The sequence below is a fragment of the Panthera pardus genome, unplaced genomic scaffold, assembly GCF_024362965.1.
Source record: "Panthera pardus isolate Hobbes unplaced genomic scaffold, ASM2436296v1 HiC_scaffold_23, whole genome shotgun sequence".
Taxonomy (NCBI): domain Eukaryota; kingdom Metazoa; phylum Chordata; class Mammalia; order Carnivora; family Felidae; genus Panthera; species Panthera pardus.
The window spans coordinates 5,672,566-5,695,891 of record NW_026526799.1 but is presented as its reverse complement, the minus strand read 5'-3'; the positions used below and the strand labels follow the sequence as shown (position 1 = coordinate 5,695,891).

Below are 23,326 nucleotides of genomic sequence, written 5' to 3'. Positions count from 1 at the left end.
CAAATAAATGGAGGCTTCTCTGAAAATATATATATGTTGCTAAATGAGAAAAAAAATTGTGATTGTTATCAAAGCACTGCCCCCTTTACCCAAAGAAGACACCGGTCCCAAGTGTTTTTTGCTAGGTAATTATTTTAAATTTGATGGTACTGATAACATTAAGCAGTTTCCATGGCTTAGCAAAAGATTGATGGAATGATCCAATTCATTCTACAAAGGAAAATAAGCCTGATATTAAGCATGGCAAAGAAACCATATTAAAGGATGGAAATGTTATCTCGGAAATAAAATTCAATAATGTATTAAGTCATCCACCATAACCCAGTGGGGCAATTGTCAATATCAGGAAAGCTTAATATAGTAACCGCGTCATGCTAATGGGTTAAAGAAGTACAACCGAATTGATTCCAATATATGTGGGGGGGAAATTGATTAAAGTCGAACAACCATTTCTACCTAATCAATACACCAAAAAAGGAATAGAAGGGTGCATTCATAGCGTGATTAAGAATATCTATTTCAGGGGCACCTGGGGGGCTCAGTCGGTTGAGCGTCTGACTTTGGCTCAGGTCACGATCTCGAAGGTCCCGACTTCGAGCCCCGCATTGGGCTCACTGCTGTCAGCACAGAGCCCACTTTGGATCCTCTGTCCCCCTCTCTCTCTGCCCCTCCCCCTCTCACACTCTCTCTGTCTCAAAAATAAACAAACGTTGGAGCGCCTGGGTGGTTCAGTCCGTTAAGCGTGTAACTTTGGCTCACAATGATCTCACAATTCATGAGTTCGAGCCCCAAGTCGGTCTCTGTGCTGACAGCTCAGAGCCTGGAGCCTGCTTTAGATTCTGTGTCTCCCTCTCTCTCTGCCCTCCCCTGCTCACCCTCTGTCTGTCTCTCTCTCTCTCTCTCAAAAATAAATAAACATTAAAAAACAAATAAATAAGCATTAAAAAAAAAAAAAAAAGATGTAATTCAAACTGATGGCCAATGTTGTTATTAACCGTGAAACACTAGAGGCATCCCTGTTGAAACTAGTAACAAACTAAGGAGGCCCGCCATCATATTCACTGTTGAACCTCGCTTTTAAAATCCTAGTCAATACAATAATACTGAAACAGAAATACGTAATAAAGAAGAGTAAAACGTTTCGTATGTACAGTTTACCCTGCACCAAGTCTTGGGCTAGAGGTTGATTTCCAAAGTTTAGAAATAAAAAAGTCATCAAAAAACCGGCAGATTTGACTACATTAAACAAATGGGGGGAGGGGCCTGGGTAGCTCAGGTGGTTGAGCATGGGACTCTTGATTTCAGCTCAGGTCATGATCTCATGGTTTGTGGGATTGAGCCCCAAGTTGGGCTCCGTGCTGCCAGAGTAGAGCCTACTTGGGATTCTCTCTCTCTCTCTCTCTCTCTCTCTGCCCCTCCTTTGCTCTCTTTCAAAATAAATAAATAAACTTAAAAGTAATTGTAAGTACTATGTGAATTCTACAAAACAGTTGACAGCCCAGGGGAAAAGATTTTATCATGAGATACCTAAAGGGTTAAAATTTCTATTCTACTAAGATCATGCATATGTTTGTTAAAAAAAAAGAAAAATCGAGATTTAAGCTTGAAGAGAAAACTGAACAGCCCATAAAATTAGCAAGAAAATACGCTGCCCGAAGAAATGCTGTGTGGTAAGTAAGCTCTGTGAGGTCAGGGACCAGGTCAGTTCTCTAGATAAATTAATGTAGTGCAAGGTTTCTTAAAGTATTATACGGTTTTTTACCGTTTAAATTTAAAGCAGGAGTTTTCATCAAGGTTTTATCATGAAATATTGCAAATCTATAGAAAAGTTGAAAGAATAGTACAGGAAATACTTATACACCCAGGACTAGAGAGAACAGATACTGACATTTGCCTTATTTGCCTCATACGTACATGTGTGTGTGTGTGTGTTTGGTTTTTTTCCGAGCCGTTTTGAAGTGAGTTGCAGAACACAACTTGTTCTTGAAGTAACAAATTACTTCAGTTGTGAGTCCCAAATTTCCCAGAATTTAGCTAGCTGTGCAGAGGATCTGGGAGCGTCGTCCTCCCAGGGTGTCTCTGCAGATTGTCCTAGAAGGCATTCAGGAGCCACAGCTGTGACCTTCTGTTACTTAAGAGAAAAGAAAGTACGTAATTAATTGTCAGGCCCCGCGCTGGGTGTTTTACTGACGGCCTCCAGTTTTCACAGTCTTCACAACTGTACGAAGGGGGCGTTATGCCCATTTTCGGGGAAACTGAAGCTCAGGGAGGTTAAGTGACTTGTCTGAGTTCACACGTGGCATTATTCAACCCAGGCCCATCTGACACCGTCGAATTACACGTCTGCCTCTTCCCTTTATCTTCTCTCTGCATGAATGTAGGAAGGCATCTCGTGGGCAGTGTGGACAAACCGGAAGCAATCTGAGTGCCCTTCGGTGTGGGTGTGGACAGGCGAAGGGGGGATCTGTGTGTTCATGCGGACGTGCCGTGTCGATGAACGTCAATTTTTGTAATGAACGCGCGACATGGGAAGTTGCTCGGTGGTCCAGGTGAGGGGCCACGAGCAATACACCAGGTTGTATACGCCATGATCCACGCCTTGCGAAAACCACGTGCTTGGGGAGGACCTAGAAGAAATACACGAGAAGTGGCTGGGTTAGGGCCAGAAGGAGTATTAATTTTTTTTTAATGTTTATTTATTTCTGAGACTGAGAGAGACAGAGCATGAGTGGGGGACGGGCAGAGAGCGAGGGAGACAGAGGATCCGAAGCAGGCTCTGTGCTGACAGCAGAGAGCCCGATAAAAGGCTCAGACTCACAGACTGATCATGACCTTAGCCGAAGTCAGAGCTTAACTGACTGAGCCATCCACGTGACCCTTAATTTTTTTTTTTTTCTCTTCCATCTTTTTCAGACTCTTTGCAATGGGCAGGTTGTTTTGGTTTTTTTTTTTTTTCAATTTTATAATAGAAATTTTTCATCAGAAGAAGAAATTTGTACCCACTTTCCAGTTTTGTAAGTTCATGGCAGGGGAAGGCTCTGCTCTGTGTATTGCTGTTCTTTTATTTCCCGGTGCCCAGGCCCACACCTGGCATATTACGGGCATAATAAGTGTGCAGGAAGAGTGCCCACTGGGAAACCTCTCAGGGCCCGGAACGCGTTTGCAATTTCCGCCAGCTGGCCTCCCCAAGAGCAGCCACAGACCAGGCATGTGTCACGGGGTGGTGTATTTGCAGCGGGGGGAGATCTCCCGGCGCCACCAGAAAGGGCCCCCGTCAAGGTATAGGGGCCATTTGGGCCGTTCAGCATCACCATGGCATTTAGTGCTAATATCCATGCAGAGTAAACAAACTCCAGTCAGACAGAAACAGATTTTATGTCCTCAGACTTGCAACATGGATAGTAAGGATTATATGGGCAGTTATTGTTTATTGAGTGCTAGCCATGTAAGGATTATGAACTCTATTACGTCCATTCTATGGATGAAGAAACTGAGGCACAGGGGAACGTGGCATGAGTTCCAGGACGAGTGTTGGTTTTGCCAGGAACTGAACTGTCAGCAAATCACAAGCCTTCTGGGCTTCAGGTCCCTTGTTTATGAACAGCACCAGCTGACATTAGTTGAGCATTTACTCCGTTCCAGGCCCACTGAGCCGAGATTGTGAGGCCGCCTTCAACCAACAAACCGGATTTATTCCACTGGTCTCTCAATGCCAGGGACGGACGCTGCCCCCGTGCAGTCAACCCAGTTGGTCCTGTTCGTTTAAGCTTGTCTTACGTTCACAAGGCCAGAACTTTTTAGCCCCTGGTGACACCCTGTCACCCCCGGGTCTTACACAACAGGGGCGTGTTCAGTAGCCACACCATTTGGTATACACTGCTCGGGAACTTGTTACGTTACAGTTCCCTGCATCCAGCCCCCAATCCACCGGATCCCGGCAGGGCCCAAGAGGCCGCATCTTTTCTTCTGTGTTTAATTAAAAAAAATTTTTTTTGACGTATCTATTTTTCACACACACACACACACACACACACACACACACACGGAGTGCGAGTGGGGGAGGGGCAGAGAGAGGGAGACATAGAATCCGAAGCAGGTTCCAGGCTCCGAGCTCTCAGCACAGAGCCCGACATGGGGCTCGAACCCACGCACCATGAGATCATGACCTGAGCCGAAGTCGGACGCTCAACTGACCGAGCCCAGGCAGCCCCCCCAAGAGACCACATCTTGAAATAACGTCAGGTGGTTCCTACCTGCCAGTCTTGTTATGGCCAACGTGGGCCAACCTTGAACTGTTCAGTGGCCTTTTCCTTCTGTGAGAAAACCTGCGAATGCTTGGGCTAGTCCACACCGAAGCCCATTTCCTTCTGGAGGAACCCAGCGGAGCGATGAATGCGGCTAAGGATTGCGAATTTCATACTCGGACTGAACGCTTGTGGATTTCCCATTGACAGAACATTCTCTTCAAACCTCGGCTCCGTGGAGCTCAGCAGGCCATGTGCAGTTGAATGTAAATTCCGAGAACACTTAAGAAACTTAAACGTTTGTTATTTTTCTGTTTTGAAGAGACAGGAGGGGCCGCCAAGACGACCTTCGAGAAGGCAGATTGGAGGCTCTCTCACCTAGCACCGTTCGCACGAGAACGTGTGTATCTTTGGACGTGTGTATCTTTGGATACACATCTACCTTTAATCTCTCAAGTGTAGGAGCACGGTCACACATTCTCAGGCCGGTGCCACACAGAAGGACGGGCCATGGGCTGAGGGTGTGCTGTTCTGTAGGGTGTCACCTGGCCGAGAGGAATTGAGAATGGGGTTTAGCAACTTGTCCTGTGTGATGCTACCTGGACGACATCCCGGGGGGTGGCCTACAGCTGTATCTTGAACCACTGTGGGCGTCGTTGACCTCCTGCGGCAGGGAGGAGGCCGCCTGGTAGCTTTATTTATTTATTTTAATGTTTTATTATTATTTTTTTTTTTTTTTGAGAGAGAGAGACAGAACAGGGAGGGGGTGGGAACAGAGAGAGGGAGGCACAGAACCCGAAGCAGGCTCCGGGCTCTGAGCTGTCAGCACAGAGCCCAGCGCGGGGCTTGCACCCACAAACGATGAGATTGTGACCTGAGCCAAAGTCGGACACTTAACCGGCCGAGCCCCCCACCGGGCGCCCCTGGCTTGAGTTCTTCCAGGGATCTCAGCAAGCCAGTTCATGCAGAAGGCGATTGGCTGCCACACCAGCTGTCGCTCCATTGTGAGCCCTTCTACTTGTCCCAGAGGACTTGTGTACAGCCTGGTCGGGGAGCCTGCGGGAGAGACGTGTTGTCCACGGGTAGAGCGGGGTGGTTTCAGAGATGGCCCTGGGAGTCCCTGCAGGCCTGGCTTTGCAAATAGACACTGGCGGCTGGGACTCTGGCCCCACTGGCTTTCTCTCTCCGTGTCTCAGGGGTTCAGAAAATGGGGAGTGGCGGGTCCCTCCTGGAAGGGCTTTCGTGCGAGATAAAAATGAGATAATACAAGGGACTCCGCGCTTGAGAACGGGGGATGGGTTCTTTGTGTTGTTTTGTCTGTGTTATTTGAAAAAGTAGATTGCATTGTGGGTCTCCAGGAAGTTGCCAGCTGCCCTCCCTGTTTCTGAATTCCTGTGTGTGTGTGTGTGTGTGTGTGTGTGTGTGTGTGTGTGTGTTGTGCCCTTGCTCCGGGGAAACAGTCATCAGTTTCCTGCTGATTAATTCAGTTCCTGGAGGGCCCTCCCTAGGAGTGAAGGGGCCCCGGCCTCCTGCCTCCACTCTCCTGGCCCCTTTTAAGAGGCCCACCTGCCCTCCTGCCACCCTGGGGCCCAGGACAACCTTTGCAGGTCTTTGGAGCCTGGCTTTGTCCTGGCCGTGGGTGGGGCTCCCAGGTCCCAGCTGCCTGGAGTTCTGTCCCAGGGTGTGTTTCCTTTGCACACCTGTCACCTGTGGGGACATAGGCTGCTTCCATGTCACCCCCAGGTTGGGCCCGAGAGGTTTTGATCATCTGAACTGCAAGCCCTTGGAAATGATGCTGTCGGGGTCCTCTGCCCTTTGGGAGCAGGAGGCTGATGGCCAGGGCTCCAGAAGAGCACCAAAGTGGGAGCGGTGAGACCCTAGGATTTCCCTCCTGGTAGAAGGGGAGTTTGGAGTGTATGCCTTTGGTCTTCAGAAGGAAAGTTCTGGCAGCAGGGAGAGGCCACTGTGTTAGGATTTGGGGTCCCTGGTCTGCACCTTGGCCCTTGAGTGAAGGACTAGCAGAAAAGGGGAGCTTGGATGCGGGCTGGGCACGGGTCAGGCCCACGGTCACCATGTTGGGCTGGATCTGCTTTTCTGCTTCATTTATTTTATTTTATTTTTTTAAAGTTTGTTTATTTTGAGAGAGAGAGAGAGCACAAGCAGGAGAGAGGCAGAGAGAGAGAGAGAGAGAGAGAGAGAGAGAATTCCAAGCAGGCTCTGTACTGTCAGTGAGGAGCCCGATGCAGGGCTCGAACTCCTGAACCGCGAGATGGTGACCTGAGCCGAAGTCGGTCGGTTAACCAACTGAACCACCCAGGCGCCCCCTTGCCACTTCACTTAGAGACTCCGTGACCACACAGTGGTCCCCTGAATGGTGTGGGGGCCACACGCGTGAAGCTGTGGCCTTGCCCCCAAACACCGCAGCTCTCCGGCTCCCTGCATGGAGCCCTCAGCAACCACAGACGTGGCGTCTCCACTGTGCGCAGAGGAGCCCAGCTGTTCCCGGATGTGGACCCTCGGCCGCTGGCCGACTGCGGACGGCAGTTCTCCAGGACCGGGCGGGCGTTCAGCCTGGCTTTTGCGCCTGAGTGCCACCCGCGCCTCTTACACCGAGGGATGGGGTCAGGACCGTATTGTGCCCAGGGTGTGGCGGACCCTGAGCGCCCCCAGCCTCTCACGCTCCCTAGGAGTCAGGCCGGGGATGGGAAGCCCTGTACTTGATACCTGCTGGCTGAGTCAACAAGGCCAGGTTGTGTATTTGGTTAGCAAACAGGGAGCCGCAGCCGGAGCCGGCCCACTGCCTTCCTGCTCCCTGCCTTTCCAGCAAAAATGTCCTCTGGAAAGGTCAGCCAGGACCGGCCACATAATTTGCTGTTCCAAAATGAAAACGAGGGCCCCGTGTGTGAAAATTAGTAAGAGTCTCAAGATGGCTACAGCAGAGCTCAGTGGACCCAGCACCGGCCCTCCCGGGAGCCTGGTGCCCCCGGGGGGACCACACCCTGAGGTCAGCATTTCCCAGCCTCATGGAGTTCTGATGCTTCTGGGGTGACCAAACTGGGCTTCTCTTTGGAAGAAGAGGGACTTTACTGCCACAGCAGCTGTGAGCTCTGAGACACGCTCTCCCCACCCCGTCCCACGGGCAGGCCAGCTTTTCTCAAGGGTTGGAGAGACTTCCACTTCTCTTTTTCTTCTCTGCCCCGTTTCCCCCTCTCTTGGTAAACTCAGAAATGTTGGACCCTCCCTCCCATTCCTCCTCCTTTCCTTCTCACCCTCCCTCCGCCTCTGTTGCCCTCGTCCTCTCCCCATTGCTTTCGTCTGGGGCAAAACCCTTCCCGTGTTTGCTGTGTAGCATCTCCCAACCATTCCTTAGGTGCTGTTTGATTTTCACCTCCCTTTGAATGAGCGCGAATGCTCCTTGGATTTCCAAAGCCCCTCCCCGAAGTGGCTCAAGCAACCACCTTCCCCCACTGAGGGATGTCCCTTCGGTGGCCTCTGGCTCTGTCCAGATGGTCTCTGCCCATTGGGAGCCTGGAATGAGTTCTCATTGTTAGCATTTGTCACTCACCACGGCCTCCCCACATTCAGCTGTCAGCCCTACTGGCCATGGTGGCGAGAAAGCCTGCTCCATTCTTCCCTGTGACACCCCATGAGCCCTGGTGACAAATCTGGCCACGGCTCCAAAAGTTGGAGGCTTCCAGGCTTCCTCCAGGGGGGCCGAGAGAGAGCCGAGAGCCGTAGGGGTGGGGACTGTGAAAGATCTAAACAGATAAGCCCAGCGGGGACACTGTAACCAGAAGGACTTTGCACACAGCCATTGGATCACAATCCTTCCTTGCCCGAAACCCTCCTCTGGCTTCCTGATGCCTGAGAATGGCGTCCAGACCCTTGTGCTGCCTTCAGGGCCCTGTCCTCCTGAAGAAGCAGGCAGCCCGGAGTTGCTGAAGTGAGACTGGAGCCCCACCTTGAAGGATGCTAGAGGTTTGGGGAGGGGGGGGGTGGGAGGGGACATTACAAGGAAGGGACGGCTCCTGTAGAGGACAGGCGGAAGGTGGAATCCTAGGATGGCTGGGGAGGAGGGCAGCAGGACTGGGAGAAGGTCTGTCTTCGCTCTGATCGGCTTCCTGGGGGGCTGTACTCCACCCTCGTGCACATTCGAATCGCCCAAGGGCTTTCGAAAATCACCAGAGCCTCTGGGGATGGGCTCGTCCTGGGTGTTTTCATTTACTCCCCCAGGGCGGTGAGTCCGGGAACACCCTGGGAGCACTTTAGGAAGGTGGCAGGAGCCAGCTGCCAGTCCTGGCCGCAGCAAGAATGCACTAGGACCTTTCTCCGGCGATGGGAAGGCTGCCTTGCCCAACCACCCCCGAACCTCCGGCCGGAATGAACTAAGAGAGCGCTAAGCAGAGCTGGGGTCCCTAGAGAGTCAGCTGGAAGGACCCATGTTCAGAAAGGGAAACGGAGGCCCCATCACCTGTGAGCATCACCCCTGGGTAGCAGAGCCTGGGGCTTCCGGCCTTCGCCACGGCCTGTCTACGGTGCAGTGAGGGCTGAGCTAGTAAGTCACAGTCGAAATGATCTCCGGCAAGTACTTTGTGGTTCTGACTGTTAGAGCATCTTCAGCAGCAGGATCTGGGCCTGAAAGAACTTGTAAGAACTCAGGATCCAGGGGGGCGATGGGCCCGGGCATAAAATATTGAAATCTGGACACACAGGAGATGGGCCTGAGGGAGACGAGATGAGCTCCTTGGGGACGGACCCGAGAGGAAGCTGTGCCCAGGCACTGAATTTCCTTCAGCCCTCAAGCAGCGGGGCTGGGCAGGGCCGGGGTAGCTGGGGCCAAGGCGGGTTGTGAGCCGGCTTGCCTGCGGACTCCAGTGCACAGTCCGTGTGTCTTCTGCGTGTGCGTGCGGATCGGGGAGCAAGGCACGGCCCCGTCCTCGCCACGAGCACCTCACTTTCTGCATCGGGCAGATTGGGTAACAAACCAAAGATTGGCCCAGCGCCTGCAAAGAAAAAGTCACACTCCGCCTGCGGGGCGAAGTTCTGTTTCCTCATAACTTTTTATTTTGAAAATGTCGAGCCTCACAGAAAAGCTAAGAACCTTCATCTAGGTTCACCAGTTGTTAACGTTTTGCTACGTTTGCTTTATCTCGCTCTCTTTGAGATGGTTTTGCTGAGTCATTTGAAAGTGAGGTACAGGCAGCCCGACACTTCACCCCTCAGTACCTCGGCAGGTGGCTTTTAGGAGCAAGGACTTTCCCCTGTATAGCCGCAATGCCATTATCATGCCTCAAAAATTACCATTAATCAATAATATAGTGTGACATATATCATAATATAATATTCCCCCGTTGACCTCCAAAAACGTCTTTTAGGTTCTTTTCCTGATCCCAAAAGGCTCGCGCATCATGTTTGGTGGTTATTTTCCTTTAAACTTCTTTTAATCTCGAACAGTCCCCCTGTGCCTTGCGTGGGCCAGTGGCTTTGAAGCGTCCAGGCAGGCCAGCCGTCTTGTAGAACAGATTCCGGCTTTGTCTTCGAGTGAGTGTGCACAAGTTCAGTTTGCATGGTTTTGAAACTGGCCTGATCATTGCTTCATTGTGTCTAAGAAAGTTCTAAGGCAGAGGGTACAGTCGAGGGTATCTCCTTTGTCCCCTAACCTTGTGTGAGTCATGGGATGCCCCGTCCAGCCACCAGTAAAAGAGGTGGCTTTAGCAATGTTACATTATGTTTATAAAATGTTTCCGCTGGCTGTAAAGATTATTTCAGTTGATCCCCGCCAAGCCTGCCCGGAGTGGGCAGGCGTTCTCTATCCACAGTTGGTGGATGGGATTCTGAGAGACTGAGCTTGTGCACAGGTCCACGCGGTAAGCAGACCTGGGCCAGAACCCGGCCCTTGTGACCCGCCTTGGGGCTTCCTGTGCCTCTGCACAGAGGTGGCAGCTGGGAGACTGGGCAGAGGCAGTGCTTTGCTTGCTCCAGACTGGCTAAGTGACAAGGTGGCATCCCCAAACCTCAGCCCTGGACCCAACACGTGCATCCCTGAGTGCCAGACAGAATGTTGGATATACTCTAATAGGATCTAACCTGTCTTTTGTTTTGTTTTTTAAGTTTATTCATTTATTTTGAGAGGGAGAGAGAGAGAGAATCCCAAGCAGGCTCCACGCTGTCAGCGCAGAGCCCAACTCGGGGCTCGAACTCACGAACCGTTGAGATCACGACCTGAGCCGAAATCGAGAGTCGGGCGTTTGACCGACTGAGCCCCCCAGGTGCCCCAGATCTACCCTGTCTTGACTCATCACTCAGCTTAGTGAGTGATGTGGGTGCGGAGATGCCGAACTTGCCTGTCCCACCCTCGCTGGCCCCACACTGCCTGCTGGTAGTTTTCGTCCTGCACCCTCGCCGTCACAGCCTCCAGCAGTGGTACCCCATCCACCTCCCTTTCTCATCCTTTCTCATTTGCAGCTCGCATCTGCCGGCCTGGGAAGCCAGATACACAAGCTTGTTAGAACTGGGTCCAGAGGCTGCAAGCGAGGGGCGTGGTCCAGGAGGGAAGAGCACAGACTCTTCTCGGAGGCACGCTCGTCCGATCAACTTCTGCGCTTTATGAGCTTTATCAGTGAGCTTTATCTATAGCTCATTGATCAATTCTGGTTTTTTCCTATAGTTCTGAGCTGTCTGGTCTGCTCAGCTGTTCTCTGTTTTGGGGGACAGGTGGGATTGCCGGAGAAGGGACCTCTGGACAAGTGGGGTTTTGCTGTTATGTGTTTCGAGTTTAAAAGGCCTACCAAAGACCGTAAGGCACAGCATAGTGGCTGGTGGGAACAGCATGCACGTGTGAGGGCCAGAACAGGAGGGCACTTTGGGCACGGTGGCCTCGATGCTGAGGGGTGGGGGCGTGGTGAGGGCGTCCCAGGGCTCAGGCCAGTGTGTCCCGACCGCCGCCCTCCCTGCGCATAGATCATGCTGCCCTTGCCCCAGTGGGCTGTATTAACACGGACCCCAGTTTTCCCGAGGATCTAGGCCCCTGCAGGAGAGCCATGTCTGGGTCTCTGGATCTCCTCGCCACCCCCCCAGGAAAAGATCCCTGGTGCTTTGGATCTTGTTTTTAAAACCACATGCCAATATTCTGCAGATTTTTCTCCCAAGGCAGTTTCCCTCCATTCTGTTCTGTCTAATTATGTTACCTTGGGCAGGAGCCCGCTGAATTCTGTTCTTTCTCGGAGAAATTTCTGTTCTCATAAATGTATACGCATGGTGCCCTTTCTGGGTCTCTCTTGGCTGAGTCCTCCAGAAAGATCCCAATTTGACTTAACAACGAGTCCTCTGCCAAGCCTTTTTTGCTTGTTTGCTTGCTTTTGGTTTTGTTTTTTCTCAAACGAATGCATATGCATCTTTTTTAAAGTCAAACAATACTGGAGGTCTGGTAAGGGTACAGCCACGGGCCCCACCCACCTCCTTGCCCACCCCAGCCCTCCAGACCCATAAACAGTCTCTCAGCTCTTTCATATTTCTCCTGTTGTTCACCTCCATATTTTGAAAGACTGTGTTTATCCTACCACTTCTCCATTTAGCAATTTGGGACATTATCTGTTGCTTCCATGTTCTTGCCTTTCCTGCCAATATCGTTCTATCACGATTTGGGGTTAAACTCACAATGTTCATACTGTTCACGGCTAAGCCGAGCGCTGAGCTCTATTTCTTCTTTAAAAAAAGTTAATTATTGTTCTCGGCAGCTTGGTTTTCTGGGTCTATTACTCATTCTTCCCAGTACACCAAAGGATTGAGAAAACATCTATCAGGTGTTTTTATCTATAGCTCATTGATCAATTCTGGTTTTTTCCTAGGCACTGGGGTATCCCGCCGGTGAAATTCTTTAAAGCTTTCTCAAGACAACTGAAAATCTAGTTCATGTGAACGTATTACAATAACCCGATGCCCCCTCCTCTGTAAAGGCTTCTCTGAACCCCCAGCTCCCCGAGGCTGCCCCTCCTCAGGGCGCCCACAGCCCCCTCACCCTAAATTGTAATCACCTGTTTCATTGCCTGACGCGCCCCCTATATACCATGAGCGTGAGTTCTCCAGGGCAAGCCTTGGTCAGGTTCACTGCCTCCTCCCTAGAAATGCACAAGAGCTGGCTGGCACATAGCAGGCGCTCAATAAATATTTGTTGGAATTTGCATCTGTTGGATTGAAATGCAAGAGTAATTATATGCTCCTGGCGGTTCAGTGAAATTTCCGACCCTGCGCTCCTTTGCATTTTCCCGGTGCCTGTTCTCTCGGCTTCCTTGTTGGGTTTGGAGGCCTTTCTGGGCCCGTTCCAACTGAACAGCCCTTCCCAGATGAAGCTAGCAAAGGCAGGGTTTCCTTTCCCAGCTCTGCGGTGCACCCCACCCCCACCCCCTACTAGATTGGCCTCAAGCATCTCAGGGCCTCTGATTGGTCCTTGTCACTCTCTAATCCCAGCCCACGCCACTGAGCTCGGCACAGACTGATGGCTCAGTGGAGAAGTGAGATGGAGGCTCGCTCAATCAATCAGTCAATAAACCAATCAGTCTTCCCGCGCCCAGCCTCTCTGTTCCCAGGCATTTCTCATTATCCAAGCGTCTGGATGATCAGAAGGGAAAAGGGAACCTCTGCGTAAAGGTGACCCCATTTTGGGTTTCGTCATGACTCCATGAGTATTGAAAGACAGGAAGAGAGCGAGACGAGGAAAGACAAAGACAGGGGGACCAGGGGCCTTCACCTGTGATCTCAGAGGGACATCTTGGGAGCCATTTGGTCACTAGACTGAGGACTGTGTGCAAGTAGGGACAGTCCTGTGCGCTGGGTTACCTGGAGCTGAGCACACAGTAGGTGTGAGTCGTTACTGATGTCTGACCGCAGGGAGGAGGGAAGGACAGAAGCCCAGATCTCGGACTGTTCCGAAAGAGGGACCCGGAGTTCTTTTTTTCTTTTTTTTTTTTTTTTAATCTTTATTTTGAGAGAGAGAAAGAGTGTGTGTGCGAGCAGGAGAGGGGAGGAGAGAGAGGGAGACAGAGAATCCCAAGCGGGTTCCAGGCTGTCAGCACAGAGCCCGACGTGGGGCTCTATCTCACCAACCGTGAGCCGAAACCTAGAGTCGGACGCTTAACGGACTAGGCCACCCAGGCGCCCCAGGACCTGGGCTTCTTGGGGCACCCGTATACCTTGCAGTGTTTGGGTCTTGGCTAACTCAGGAAAGTGCTGATCTGTGATGTGTCCACGGAGGCCCCTCCCTTGTAAATACAGTGATCCCACCGCCGGCGGCTAATGAAAACGACTCACCCGCCTCTCACCCTCCCAGAACGAGGCCTGACCCGAGCAGGCCTGAGCAGTGCTTCCTTGGCGCCGTCCCTGGAGAGGGTGCCCCATGCCCGAGCCGCCAGTGTCATTCATTCCACAAGTAGCATGTGCCTCCTGCACGGCTGTGCAGCCCAGGCCAGCATCCAGCCAGAACAGCTGCCCGGCGCAGACCCTCCTCTGTCGCCCTGGGCCTGGGCCCTCAGCTCTCAGCCAGCTCTCCACCACGAGGGCCAAGCCGCCCGCGGAGACCGGGCCTCCCCGACAGTGTCCACAGCCCGGGGCCCCTCTCCACCTTGGCTTACCCAGGACCCAATGGGAGGAGGCCGACCCCGGAATAAAGCCGATGGCCACCGGCCTGTGCCCCCGCTCCCCGAGAGGGAGCACTTCCCTCGCGGGTGTAGTGAGTTTCGGGGAAAGCCTTTCAAGCCACTCTTTGATGCTTCTCCAGTGGAACTGAATTTATTTTTTGTATTTTTAGGAATTAACTTGCAGTTCTCAGCCTCTCCCTCCCTCCCTTTCTCCCCAGAAAGGAGAGAAGGAGAAAAGAAGAAAGGGTCTGCATTGTCGCCGTGATTGGCACCGAGTGTGAATGAGGGGTCACTGCCTCGGCTGCTCCTTTTCAAGTGCTCCCTCTCCCCTGCACGCCGTATTCACGAGGAACACTCTTCCTTTCAAAGCTCCTGTCTTTCTCTCCTGCTTTGTCTGTGCGCTCTCCTTCCCTTCACGCTCTGCCTTTCATTCTGAGCCCTGCCGGCTCCCTCGGGGACGCTCTCCTCCCGCCCTCCTTCCCCTTCTTCCTCTTCTATTCACTTCTTTTCTTGTTGCCTCTTTCTTTCTTCTTTTTTCTTTCTCTTTTTGAATAGTGCTTCTGTTTTCAAGGGAGAGAACGAACAGAGAAGTCGGTTTATTTGAGCAGAGAGAATGTGAATGTGTTCATTTTCCTCCGTGGCTCCAAATGTGTTAAAAAAAAAAAAAAAAAAAAAAAAAAAAAGATCCCCGTGCGGGACATGGTTTCCTCCAGGCTCCCACTCCGAGAGGGAAGGGTGTTTGGAAAAGAGGCTCCGCCAGACCAGAGGGAGCCACTCACGGGCAGATGGTTCTCACTGGGAAGTCCTGAGAGTCTGTCACCAGGGGCTGGCCTGGTCCTGCCTTGTGCAGGATTCAGACATAACCCTGGGGACCTGCTCCCTCTCTGCCTGGCCCTAGGGGCGGCCTTGACGTGAGGGTCAAGGTCCGAGGTGGATGCGGACCCCCCTCCCCACCAAACCACCCTGCTCTGTGGGAGCCTCGCTCTCCTGCAAGGGAGGGCCCGGTGGAGGCCATGGGAACGCGGTGCGTAGGCTGAGCGTCGGAAAAAGGGCCGGGTTCCACACGGAGCCACGGTTGTCCGGTGTGGCCTCGGCCCCCGGAGGCGAGGGACCCTGCTTCGGCTGGACCTGGAGTCCTGGAGAGGAGACTGGGAAACCGGAACTGGAGAGGAGGATCCTTGGAGTTTAGAGGGATGGTTGACAGAAGGTTCGACACCCAGGAAGCGTGGGGGGGGGGGGGGGGACAGGGAGGAGAGGTGTAGGCTGAGTGATGTCAGCACGGAGGGGAGAGTCGGAGGAAGCCCTGGGAAGATGGGAAAGCGGACGCCACTGAGCTGAGGGAACAGAGGTAGAGGGAAGCCGTGAGCGGCCTGGAGCCCAGGGAAGATGCAGGGCTGCTGCCTGGTCAGGGAAAAGCCCCGGATCCTCTGTGTTTGGAAGTGGTCACCTATGGCGTCCAGTGGGGGAAACAGAGAGCAGGGGTCCAAGAGGGGGTAGAGGACCTGACCCCCTGTTTGGGGGGTAGAGAGAAGGCAAGAAGTTGGGCACCGCCAGGGGCTGCAGCCGGCTAGGACACCCCGGGGGACACGGGCGTCTCTGGGAAGGAGCCCTGGGGTGTGGGTGGCCTGGACGATGCAGAGCAAGGGTGCTGGCATAGCCGAGAGGCCAAAGTGGAGGCCTGGGCGAGGGGGTGACTCCCAAGGGCGAGCTCTGTGTGTGTCCTCTGCCGCGCCCCGCACAGCTGGCCCACGGACGATGCCGCATAAATGTTTGTTGAAGTGTGAACTGAATTTGTCCTCAGCAGATGTTTTAATGGTTACTGCACAGCACACAGCCAAGGGCTGTGTAGAACGGAAAGTTGCATTCCCAGCGGGACCCCGTCCCCTACCCGCTGAGGGCACAGGGTATTGAGGGAAGGGGGTGGTCTCCTTCCCAAGGAAGATGGAGACAGGGTTCCAGCCACGTCTGTGGAGCAAGGTAGAGGGGACAAGTCAGCAGCGGACGGGGAGGGTGGCGTAAGCAGGAGCGGCCGGGGTCCAGGTGGAGGGAGGGGCTCGGGGAGGTCCACCCGAACCCCTTGGAGGGTGGTTTATTTAGGAAACGTGCCTGGAGCACGGGCTGTGTCCTCCCCGTGGGCCTGGGGGACGACGGGGAAAGGTAGCAAGGAATGTGGTTATCTGGGAAAGTTTGGGATTTGTACTCCGGGGAAGGACGGAGATGCCTGGGGGGCAGGTGCTGTCCCCGCTGCAGAGAGACATGTGAGACTGGGGCCAGGCGGGGAGGCCACCACCACTGCTCTCCCTGACCCCACCTGCTTCTCAAGACACCTGCTGGCAAACCTGGAGGTTGCAGGAGTTAGGGGTGCTGGCTGCCCGTCAGGTATTTCCGGTTTGGGCAAGAACATCTCACACCCTATTAAGGCCCCCACAGCCACCCTGGCCTAGAGATGAAAGGGGAGCAGATCCTGGGGGTGGGGGGCAGGGGGCAGGGGTAAGGGTCTGCCTCTGGGGAAAGGCTTTCGGAGGCAGGCATGTTTCATGGGCCCCCAGCTACCAGGACAGCAGAGGAGCTGATGGTCAAGAGCTACATCAAGGGCCACAGCACCTCCAGTGACCAACAGTATGGCCCCCAGCAGGTTGCCAGGTGCTAATTATAGTAGCAAATAGGCGTGGCAGGTTCTTCTGTGAGCACCTTGAATTTGTTAACTTGTAAGCAGGTGCTGTCAGAACCACCCCAGTTTAGTAAAGAGAAACAGAATATGGGGCACCTGGGTGGCCCAGTCGGCTCAGGTCATGATCTCACAGTTCGTGAGTTCAAGCCCCACGCCGGCCCCTGTGCTGACAGCTCAGAGCCTGGAGCCTGCTTCAGATTCTCTCTCTCTCTCTCTCTCTCTCTCTCTCTCTCTCTCTCTCTCTCTCTCCCTCTCTCCCCCTCCCCCATCCATATTCTGTCTCTCTGCCCCTCCCCCATTCACATTCTGTCTCTCTCACAAATAAACATTGAAAATTTTTAAGAAGAGAGAGAGAAAAGGAATAATCACACCTCTGGGAAGGAGCAGAGGCCAGACTGAACTCAGGCCTTCAGAAACCCGTCTGGGCTCTACGTGACTGCTTCTACTTTTAAAACTACTAGTATTTGTAATCCTCACAGACCGACACCTTTTCAACCCTGCCTGGATGTCCTAGCAATTTATTTCCTTTTTTTTTTTTTTTTTCTTTAAGCGTTTATTTATTTTTGAGAGACAGAGACAGAGTGTGAGCGGGGGAGGGGCTGAGAGAGAGAGGGAGACGCAGAATCCGAAGCAGGCTCCAGGCTCTGAGCTGTCAGCACAGAGCCCGAGGTGGGGCTTGAACCCGTGAACCGTGAGATCATGACCTGAGCCAAAGTCAGACGCTTAACCGACTGAGCCACTCAGGCGCCCCATCCTGGCAACTTGAAGTTGCTGTAAAAGCTTCTAAATGCTTCCTGCAGGCATCAATATGGAGGCAGTCACGGGGAGCACTGCTCTAAAGATGTTCTTAATCTTTCCGTGCCTCAGTTTCCTTATCCGTAGAGTGGGGGTGATGGTGCACACAGACAGTGGTCAGTACTGACTTAGGTAATGCGCGTAGAGTTGGCCCCGGCGGGCACCAACACCCGCCAGCCGGTCTGCTAACATCAGGGTCGTCATCCCCCATCTGTCCAGTGGAGGAGATGCCCATACAGATGCCAGCCAGATCGGCACCCGGCAGGGAGGATCCAATGGCATTGTGCCTGGGAGGGCTTTGTAAACTGCAGAGGGCTGTGCCTGCGTGAGCGGGCGAGTTCACTCCCCGGCCTGAGTCCCCGACGAGCTTGTGTTCCATCATGTGCTTGGCGCCCAGATCTGGGGGCGTTTGGGGGAGGGACTGCGCCAGGCCTCCCGGAGGCAGCGCTTGCTCTGAGCTGGGACGCTGCCCAGCCAGGCCTTGCTGCAGCGTGGGGAGCAGGGTGACCCTTGCCCCCTGGCCTGTGCACGTGTGAGTTCGTGTGGTTCTCACACGAGAAACTTCTCGGGCATTTTCGTTTCAGGGAATCGGGCGAAGCACAGGGGATCTCATTCTCGAATTCTCCCTTCCCCTTGTGACCCCCCCCCGGGGCTGTGTTTGTGGACGGTGGGTCATCCCAGCTGTTAGAGACTGAGAAGGTGCCCGGGGGCCCCAGAAGCAGGCTATACTTGTGAGGAGAGTGGAGTTTTGTGGTTTGTTTCAGAATTTGGTCTTTTTTTAAAGTTTATTAATTTATTTTCAGAGAGAGAGAGAGGGAGAGAGAATCCCAGGTCGGCTCCTTGCTGCCAGCAGAGCCCGATGTGGGGATCGAACCCATGAACCTTGAGATCATGACCTGAGCCAAAATCAAGAGTCGGTCACTTAACTGACTGAGCCACCCTAGTGCCTCGGGAATTTGGCCTTTTTTGAGCCGCCTTGATGGGTTCCACAGAAGAGACGATGTGTGGCATCTATGAGGACAGCTTCCACATCCTGCCAGGAAAGACACTCTTGCCTCTCCAGGGCTCCACGCTACGTCCTGGGCCCCGAGGGACCCTCATGGCCCTACAGGCATGGGGTCGGGAATGTCCAACCCCAAGCAAGCGGGGGCTCCTTTGTGGACTGACAACTAAGCTAGAATCTTCCATAAGGTCGGGTTCATTTCCAGCCTCTCTCCCTGTGCACCTGATTTGGCTACTTTTTCTTCCTCAGAATCGCAGCTGTTTTTTCCAAGTGGTCATGCTCATTCATGGGAGTGGTAAGAGCATATTTTTAGTAGTAATAAGTATATGCCAAATATTCTAGGGTCCTAGGTGATTCACCTTGTGTGTGTACATATCTTGTACATATATTTTGGTGAAACCAAGAAATCACCATTTACCAAATTCCAGCCCCGTGTGCCAGGTGCTTTCACTCAGTTATATATATGTATGTATTTAATGTTTGTTCATTTTTGAGAGAGAGAACGTGAGCAGAGAGGGGCAGAGAGAGCAGGGGGACAGAGGATCAGAAGCGGGCTTTGAACTCAGGATCCGTGAGATCGTGACCTGAGCCGAAGTTGGATGCACAACCGACTGAGCTGCCCAGGCGCCCTGACTCAATTCTTTTTTAATCTTCTCCATCATTCTGTGGAACAGGCAGCTGGCATCCCCATTTTACAGTTGGGCAAACTGAGGCTCTGAGAGATGACGCAGGCGGTGGCCAGGCTGACTGCCGCCCCCTTAGGCTGACTCCCAACAGCAGGGACAGCGGTCATCCTCAACCTGGACCACAAGCACCTCTGGGGAAGGCAGATATTTGCTCATTTTATAATTGTCACCTCCACTAAAATCACTCTGGCCCTTGGGTCACGGCCCCACATGCGTTTGAATTGCAGCACCTGGGGCCCTCCCTACGCAGATGAGGTCTCTGAAGCGATCTGGATTGAAGAGGAACCCGGGTCCCGCTTGGGCTGTGCTGGCCGCTTGGGACACCTCCTCTTGAGTCTGTGGAACCGCCCCCCTCTGGGGACCTGGCCTCCAGGCCCCTCTCCTGGCTCTCCCTGTCCTCCAGGACTCCCCCCCACCTCTCCTCCAGCCCGTAGATGAGGCCCCCCGGGGCGCGCCCCGTTAGCTCCCGGTACCGTACGGACCCAGCAGCACCCGGCTGGGATGCCCGACCTGCCTTCCCTGCCAGTCTCTCGCCTGACTTCTTATCTCACAGCTGCACTGTGGGTTCCCTCCACCCGCCCTGTGCGTGTGTTCCCCCCCCGCCCGGGCCAGTCCGCGGGGTCCTCAAGTATGCACATGGGCTGCCACTCCTCGCGTGGGTCCTGTCCCCCAACTCGCTGCGTGAAGGTGACTAAGGAGAGAACAGAGTTGCAAGTTGCTCCGGCTTGCCGCTGATCCCAGCCTGTGTGGACGGCGTGTGTGCCTGATGTCTGCGCGCACACTGTCAGCCTAAGTGTTGCACCAGCTGTCCCTCCCCCCAGGAGATACAGGGAGGCATTACGTGAATGAGAGAGGCATTTTTTTTTTTCCCTCCTCTCCTGGCATAAATCTGTTCTCGAGTCGGGCGTGTGGGTGACTGCAAAATAAATGTTGATTACGGCATGGGCATCAGCAGGCAGGCGTGCCAGGGGCTCTGCCGGGATGGAGTCCCTGGGGCGACTCACACGGGTTGCTGTGAGAAAGAAGAGGAGGGCTCTGGGCCCAGGCCCCGCTCCTCCCCCATCCTCGCCCCTCCGCACCTTCTCTGCCCGCTGCTCTTCTCCCCTCCTCCATCCTGGGCCTCCAGCTGGCCGGGCCCTCTTTGGCTCTCCTGCATTTCAGCCTTACCCGGCTCTGGGCCTCCCCAGCCCCCCCCCCCCCCGCCCCCCGCCACCGCCGACCTTTGTGTCCTGAGCACCAGGGATCAAGCTCACTGGGCTGGTAGGCTCAGTTAAACCTGCCCACAGCCCGGGGAGATGGTTGTCGCAGATGAGGGGATGGGCACGCACGCAAACCAACGTGTTGGGATGCGGCCGGCTCTGTGGTCCACTCCCTGAGCGTCTGTGGCCGCCTTCTGAAGGGCCAGCTTACAAGGAAAAATGTTCCTGACCCCTTAGGTGGAAATGGAGAAAAAAGCAAAGTAGCTCTGTCCCTTTTGTGGTGCCCCGCACGTTACTGCTTATTTCCTGTCTGCTGCTTTGCTCTACTGTTTCGTAGTTCTTCGTCTTGTCTTTCTCACCAAATCGGGAGGTCCCTGAGAGTGGGGATCTTTGGGTCCCCCCAGCACCCGGCACTGGCCTGGCCCCAACAGAGTGGATGGGGATAGAAAGAGTAAGAATGAGAGCTCCTAGAAACTGAGTCCTTCCTGTGCCCCAGCCGTATTGTCAAATTCTATCTCCCTGGTCTCCTTGACCTTAAAAGCACGAGCATTTGAGTGAGACCCAAGAGCGGAAACCCAAACTCCAGCTTTCTTGGGCGTATCTGGGGACTTTGCACAGGTGGCTCAACTTCTCTGTGCCCGGGTTTCCTCCTCTGTAAAGCAGGTTCTGTTATCAGGATTCCATGCTTTCGATACATGATCTCATCCGGGACAAGCCTGACCTGAAGGAAGAACCTTGGCACGAGGTAGATCCTGTCCATACGCCTACTCCAGCTCACAAGGAAATTGCCCCAGGCCACGCAGCTCATAAGTGGCAGAGACAGGGGTGCAAGCCAGACCTGCCGGACTGAGAGCCAGGTTCCTCACCTCTGGTCCTCTGCAGAGCCGAAACCTGTCCTTCCCTTCCTAGGTCTTCCTCCTTAGGTCTTGCTCGTGGGGTTCTTGAGGTGCTAAGCCAGCCTCGGTGGAGAAGCTGAGTTGTGTCATTGACACCTCTGTGACCAGGCCCTGCCAGCTGCAGCCGATAGGGTAGGCCGCCACCAGGACCTGCTCCTGCAGCTTGGTCCCAGGGCTTAGGGGACCGATACCAGGACTAATGCCCTGGTCCAGGAACTGGTCACAGCTCCCATAGATGCTCACAAGCCTGCGGGGCTCCCAAAGACCCAGGACCTCTTTTTCTCCATGTGACTCTTGTCTCACAGGGGAGTAATACCATTTTCCACCAGCCCCTCTATTCTGTCTGTCGCTTTGAGACGCTGGGGCCACAGTGATAATCGGCTTGCTTGTAATTTCTGTGGTAAATCTCTTTGTTTCTCCTGTCATTTCTGATCACTCCAGATTAAACACAGAAATGTAGAAAGAAGGTCAGGGGGGCTGGGCCAGGGGGCGGCCTGACCTGCCCCTCCTGGGAACATGGGAAGAAGGGACGTTAAAAGGGGGAAAACATGATTATAATCCATTCAAAGCCCCCCTTTACCTCTTAATGGCTGTGTGATTTGGACAAGTAACAGCCCTCCCGAGCGTCGGTTTGCCCATCTGTAAAGTGAAAATTAAAATGCCCATCTCCCTGGGCAGACCTGGTTACAAGAGTGGACACTTCCTTATCTCAGAGGCAATTTAAGATTATGGTGAAGAGTGAATCTTGACAAATGAATGAATCCAGCATCCTGTGTGGAGGGGGAGGGCCTGGTATGTTGGGCATCCCCCCTGCCGTGTGCCGAGGGGGGCGGGGTGGTCCCTGGGCTGCACTGAGGAGGGATTCTGGACCTGGCTTATCCCGAACTCTAGGTCCTGCCCTTGCTTCATCCTGGGGTGGGTGGGGGGAGGCCTCTGGCGTCTCCCCCAGCCCCCTGGAGTGCCTGCCCCCAGTGAGCCCTCACCTGGGCCCCTCACGGCTGTCCCCCCTGAGTTGTGCCTTTGCCTCCTCCCTTCCACGGGTGAGGCCAGAAAGGAGCCTGCGTGGTGGCAGGCAGGGGGCCCATTCTAGGATGTGTCTGCATCTGTGTCTGCGTCTGGGGGCTACCTAAGAAAGAGAACGGTGGCTGGGACTGAATGGAGAGGCCAGGGCTGCTGGTGAAACGGGGTTTCTTTTCCCTCCTTTCTTCCTTCCTTTTTCTGTTTTCCTTTTTCTTAAGCAAGAGGTAAATAAACGTTGCCCTGAGATGACAAGAGAACATTGAAGGAGGTAAAAACACGGCAAAAAGGGGGTGAGAGACCAGAGGCAAAGGACAGAGGGGCATTTGGACCTTACCCCGCGCTCAGGGGAGAGATGAAAGAGGAAAGAACGAGATGGGAGCGCGGGACCAAGTGGCAGAGCGGAGGATGAGGTTGCCACGGAAACAGGAGGAGGGGAGGGATGGAGGGAGAGGAAGACGGGATGGAGAAAGCTGAGGTCTCAGTGAGGGCGGGGCCTGGTGAGGAGGAAGGAAAGCCACGAGGGGCTCCCAGGGCTGAATTAGGCCCTGGAGGAGAAACTGAGGCTGGCAGGGGAAAAACACATGCCCCGGGAAAGCTCATCCCTGCCCAGGGCTGGCCTGGGCCCTGGGGAGACCCAGCTGGAGTCGGCTGCACCCACCCTGCAGGGGGGGCCTGCCTCTCTCCAAGCCTCAGTTTCCACAACTGTAAAACAGAAACGGTCCTCCCAACCCCAGAGGGCCACCCGGAAGCCTAGAAATTGTGTGTGACGAAGCTCAGGCCCAGTAAATGCCCGTTCCTTCAGCTGTGATTCTTATCTTTGTTTGTTTGTTTTCCCCTGTTACGTGAAGCTGGTGATCTTCGGGTCCAGCGTAGTGTAGCCGTTTGGAGGGCAACATGTGCTTTTTGCTTCAGGGATCGGAGGAAAGACATGGAGTCTTCCGGAAACAGGAGGCCAGCTGTCCCTTCCCCTGGGAACAGACGGTGGTCCTGAAGCTCAAGGAAGGAAGTCAAGGCTCAGGGGAGGAGGGTGGTTCCACCTGGGGCTCAGCAAGGGACCTCTATTTTTCTTTGCATTTGAATATGGGTGTTCTCAAAAGGACAACCTTTATTCTATATGCGCACATACAGCAGATAATGGGAGTGCAGAGCGGGGAGGGGGGTGGGGGGGGTACAGAGACAA

General features: G+C 53.8%; 1 protein-coding gene and 1 long non-coding RNA gene across 6 annotated transcripts in view; one reads left to right on the top strand and one right to left on the bottom strand.

Annotated features, from left to right (window-relative positions):
- The window catches only part of ZNF710 (zinc finger protein 710), a 69,568-nt gene that overhangs the window by 23,305 nt on the left and 22,937 nt on the right, over nt 1-23,326 (top strand). The window contains exon 1 of one of the 5 annotated variants that reach the window (XM_053888671.1): nt 5,873-6,113. The exons of 3 other annotated variants lie outside the window; for them this stretch is intronic. In XM_053888671.1, the coding sequence (XP_053744646.1) occupies nt 6,034-6,113 (80 nt within the window). In that variant the 5' untranslated portion in view covers nt 5,873-6,033. Of the gene's footprint in view, nt 1-5,872; nt 6,114-8,088; nt 8,188-23,326 lie in introns of those variants that run through there. One more of the 5 variants, XM_053888670.1, reaches the window with a different exon arrangement.
- On the bottom strand, nt 18,812-23,291 carry LOC109273454 (uncharacterized). The gene is made up of 2 exons (XR_002083061.2): nt 21,097-23,291; nt 18,812-19,162 (listed from the first exon to the last, which is right to left on the bottom strand). It is a non-coding gene; the product is annotated as an uncharacterized LOC109273454 (long non-coding RNA).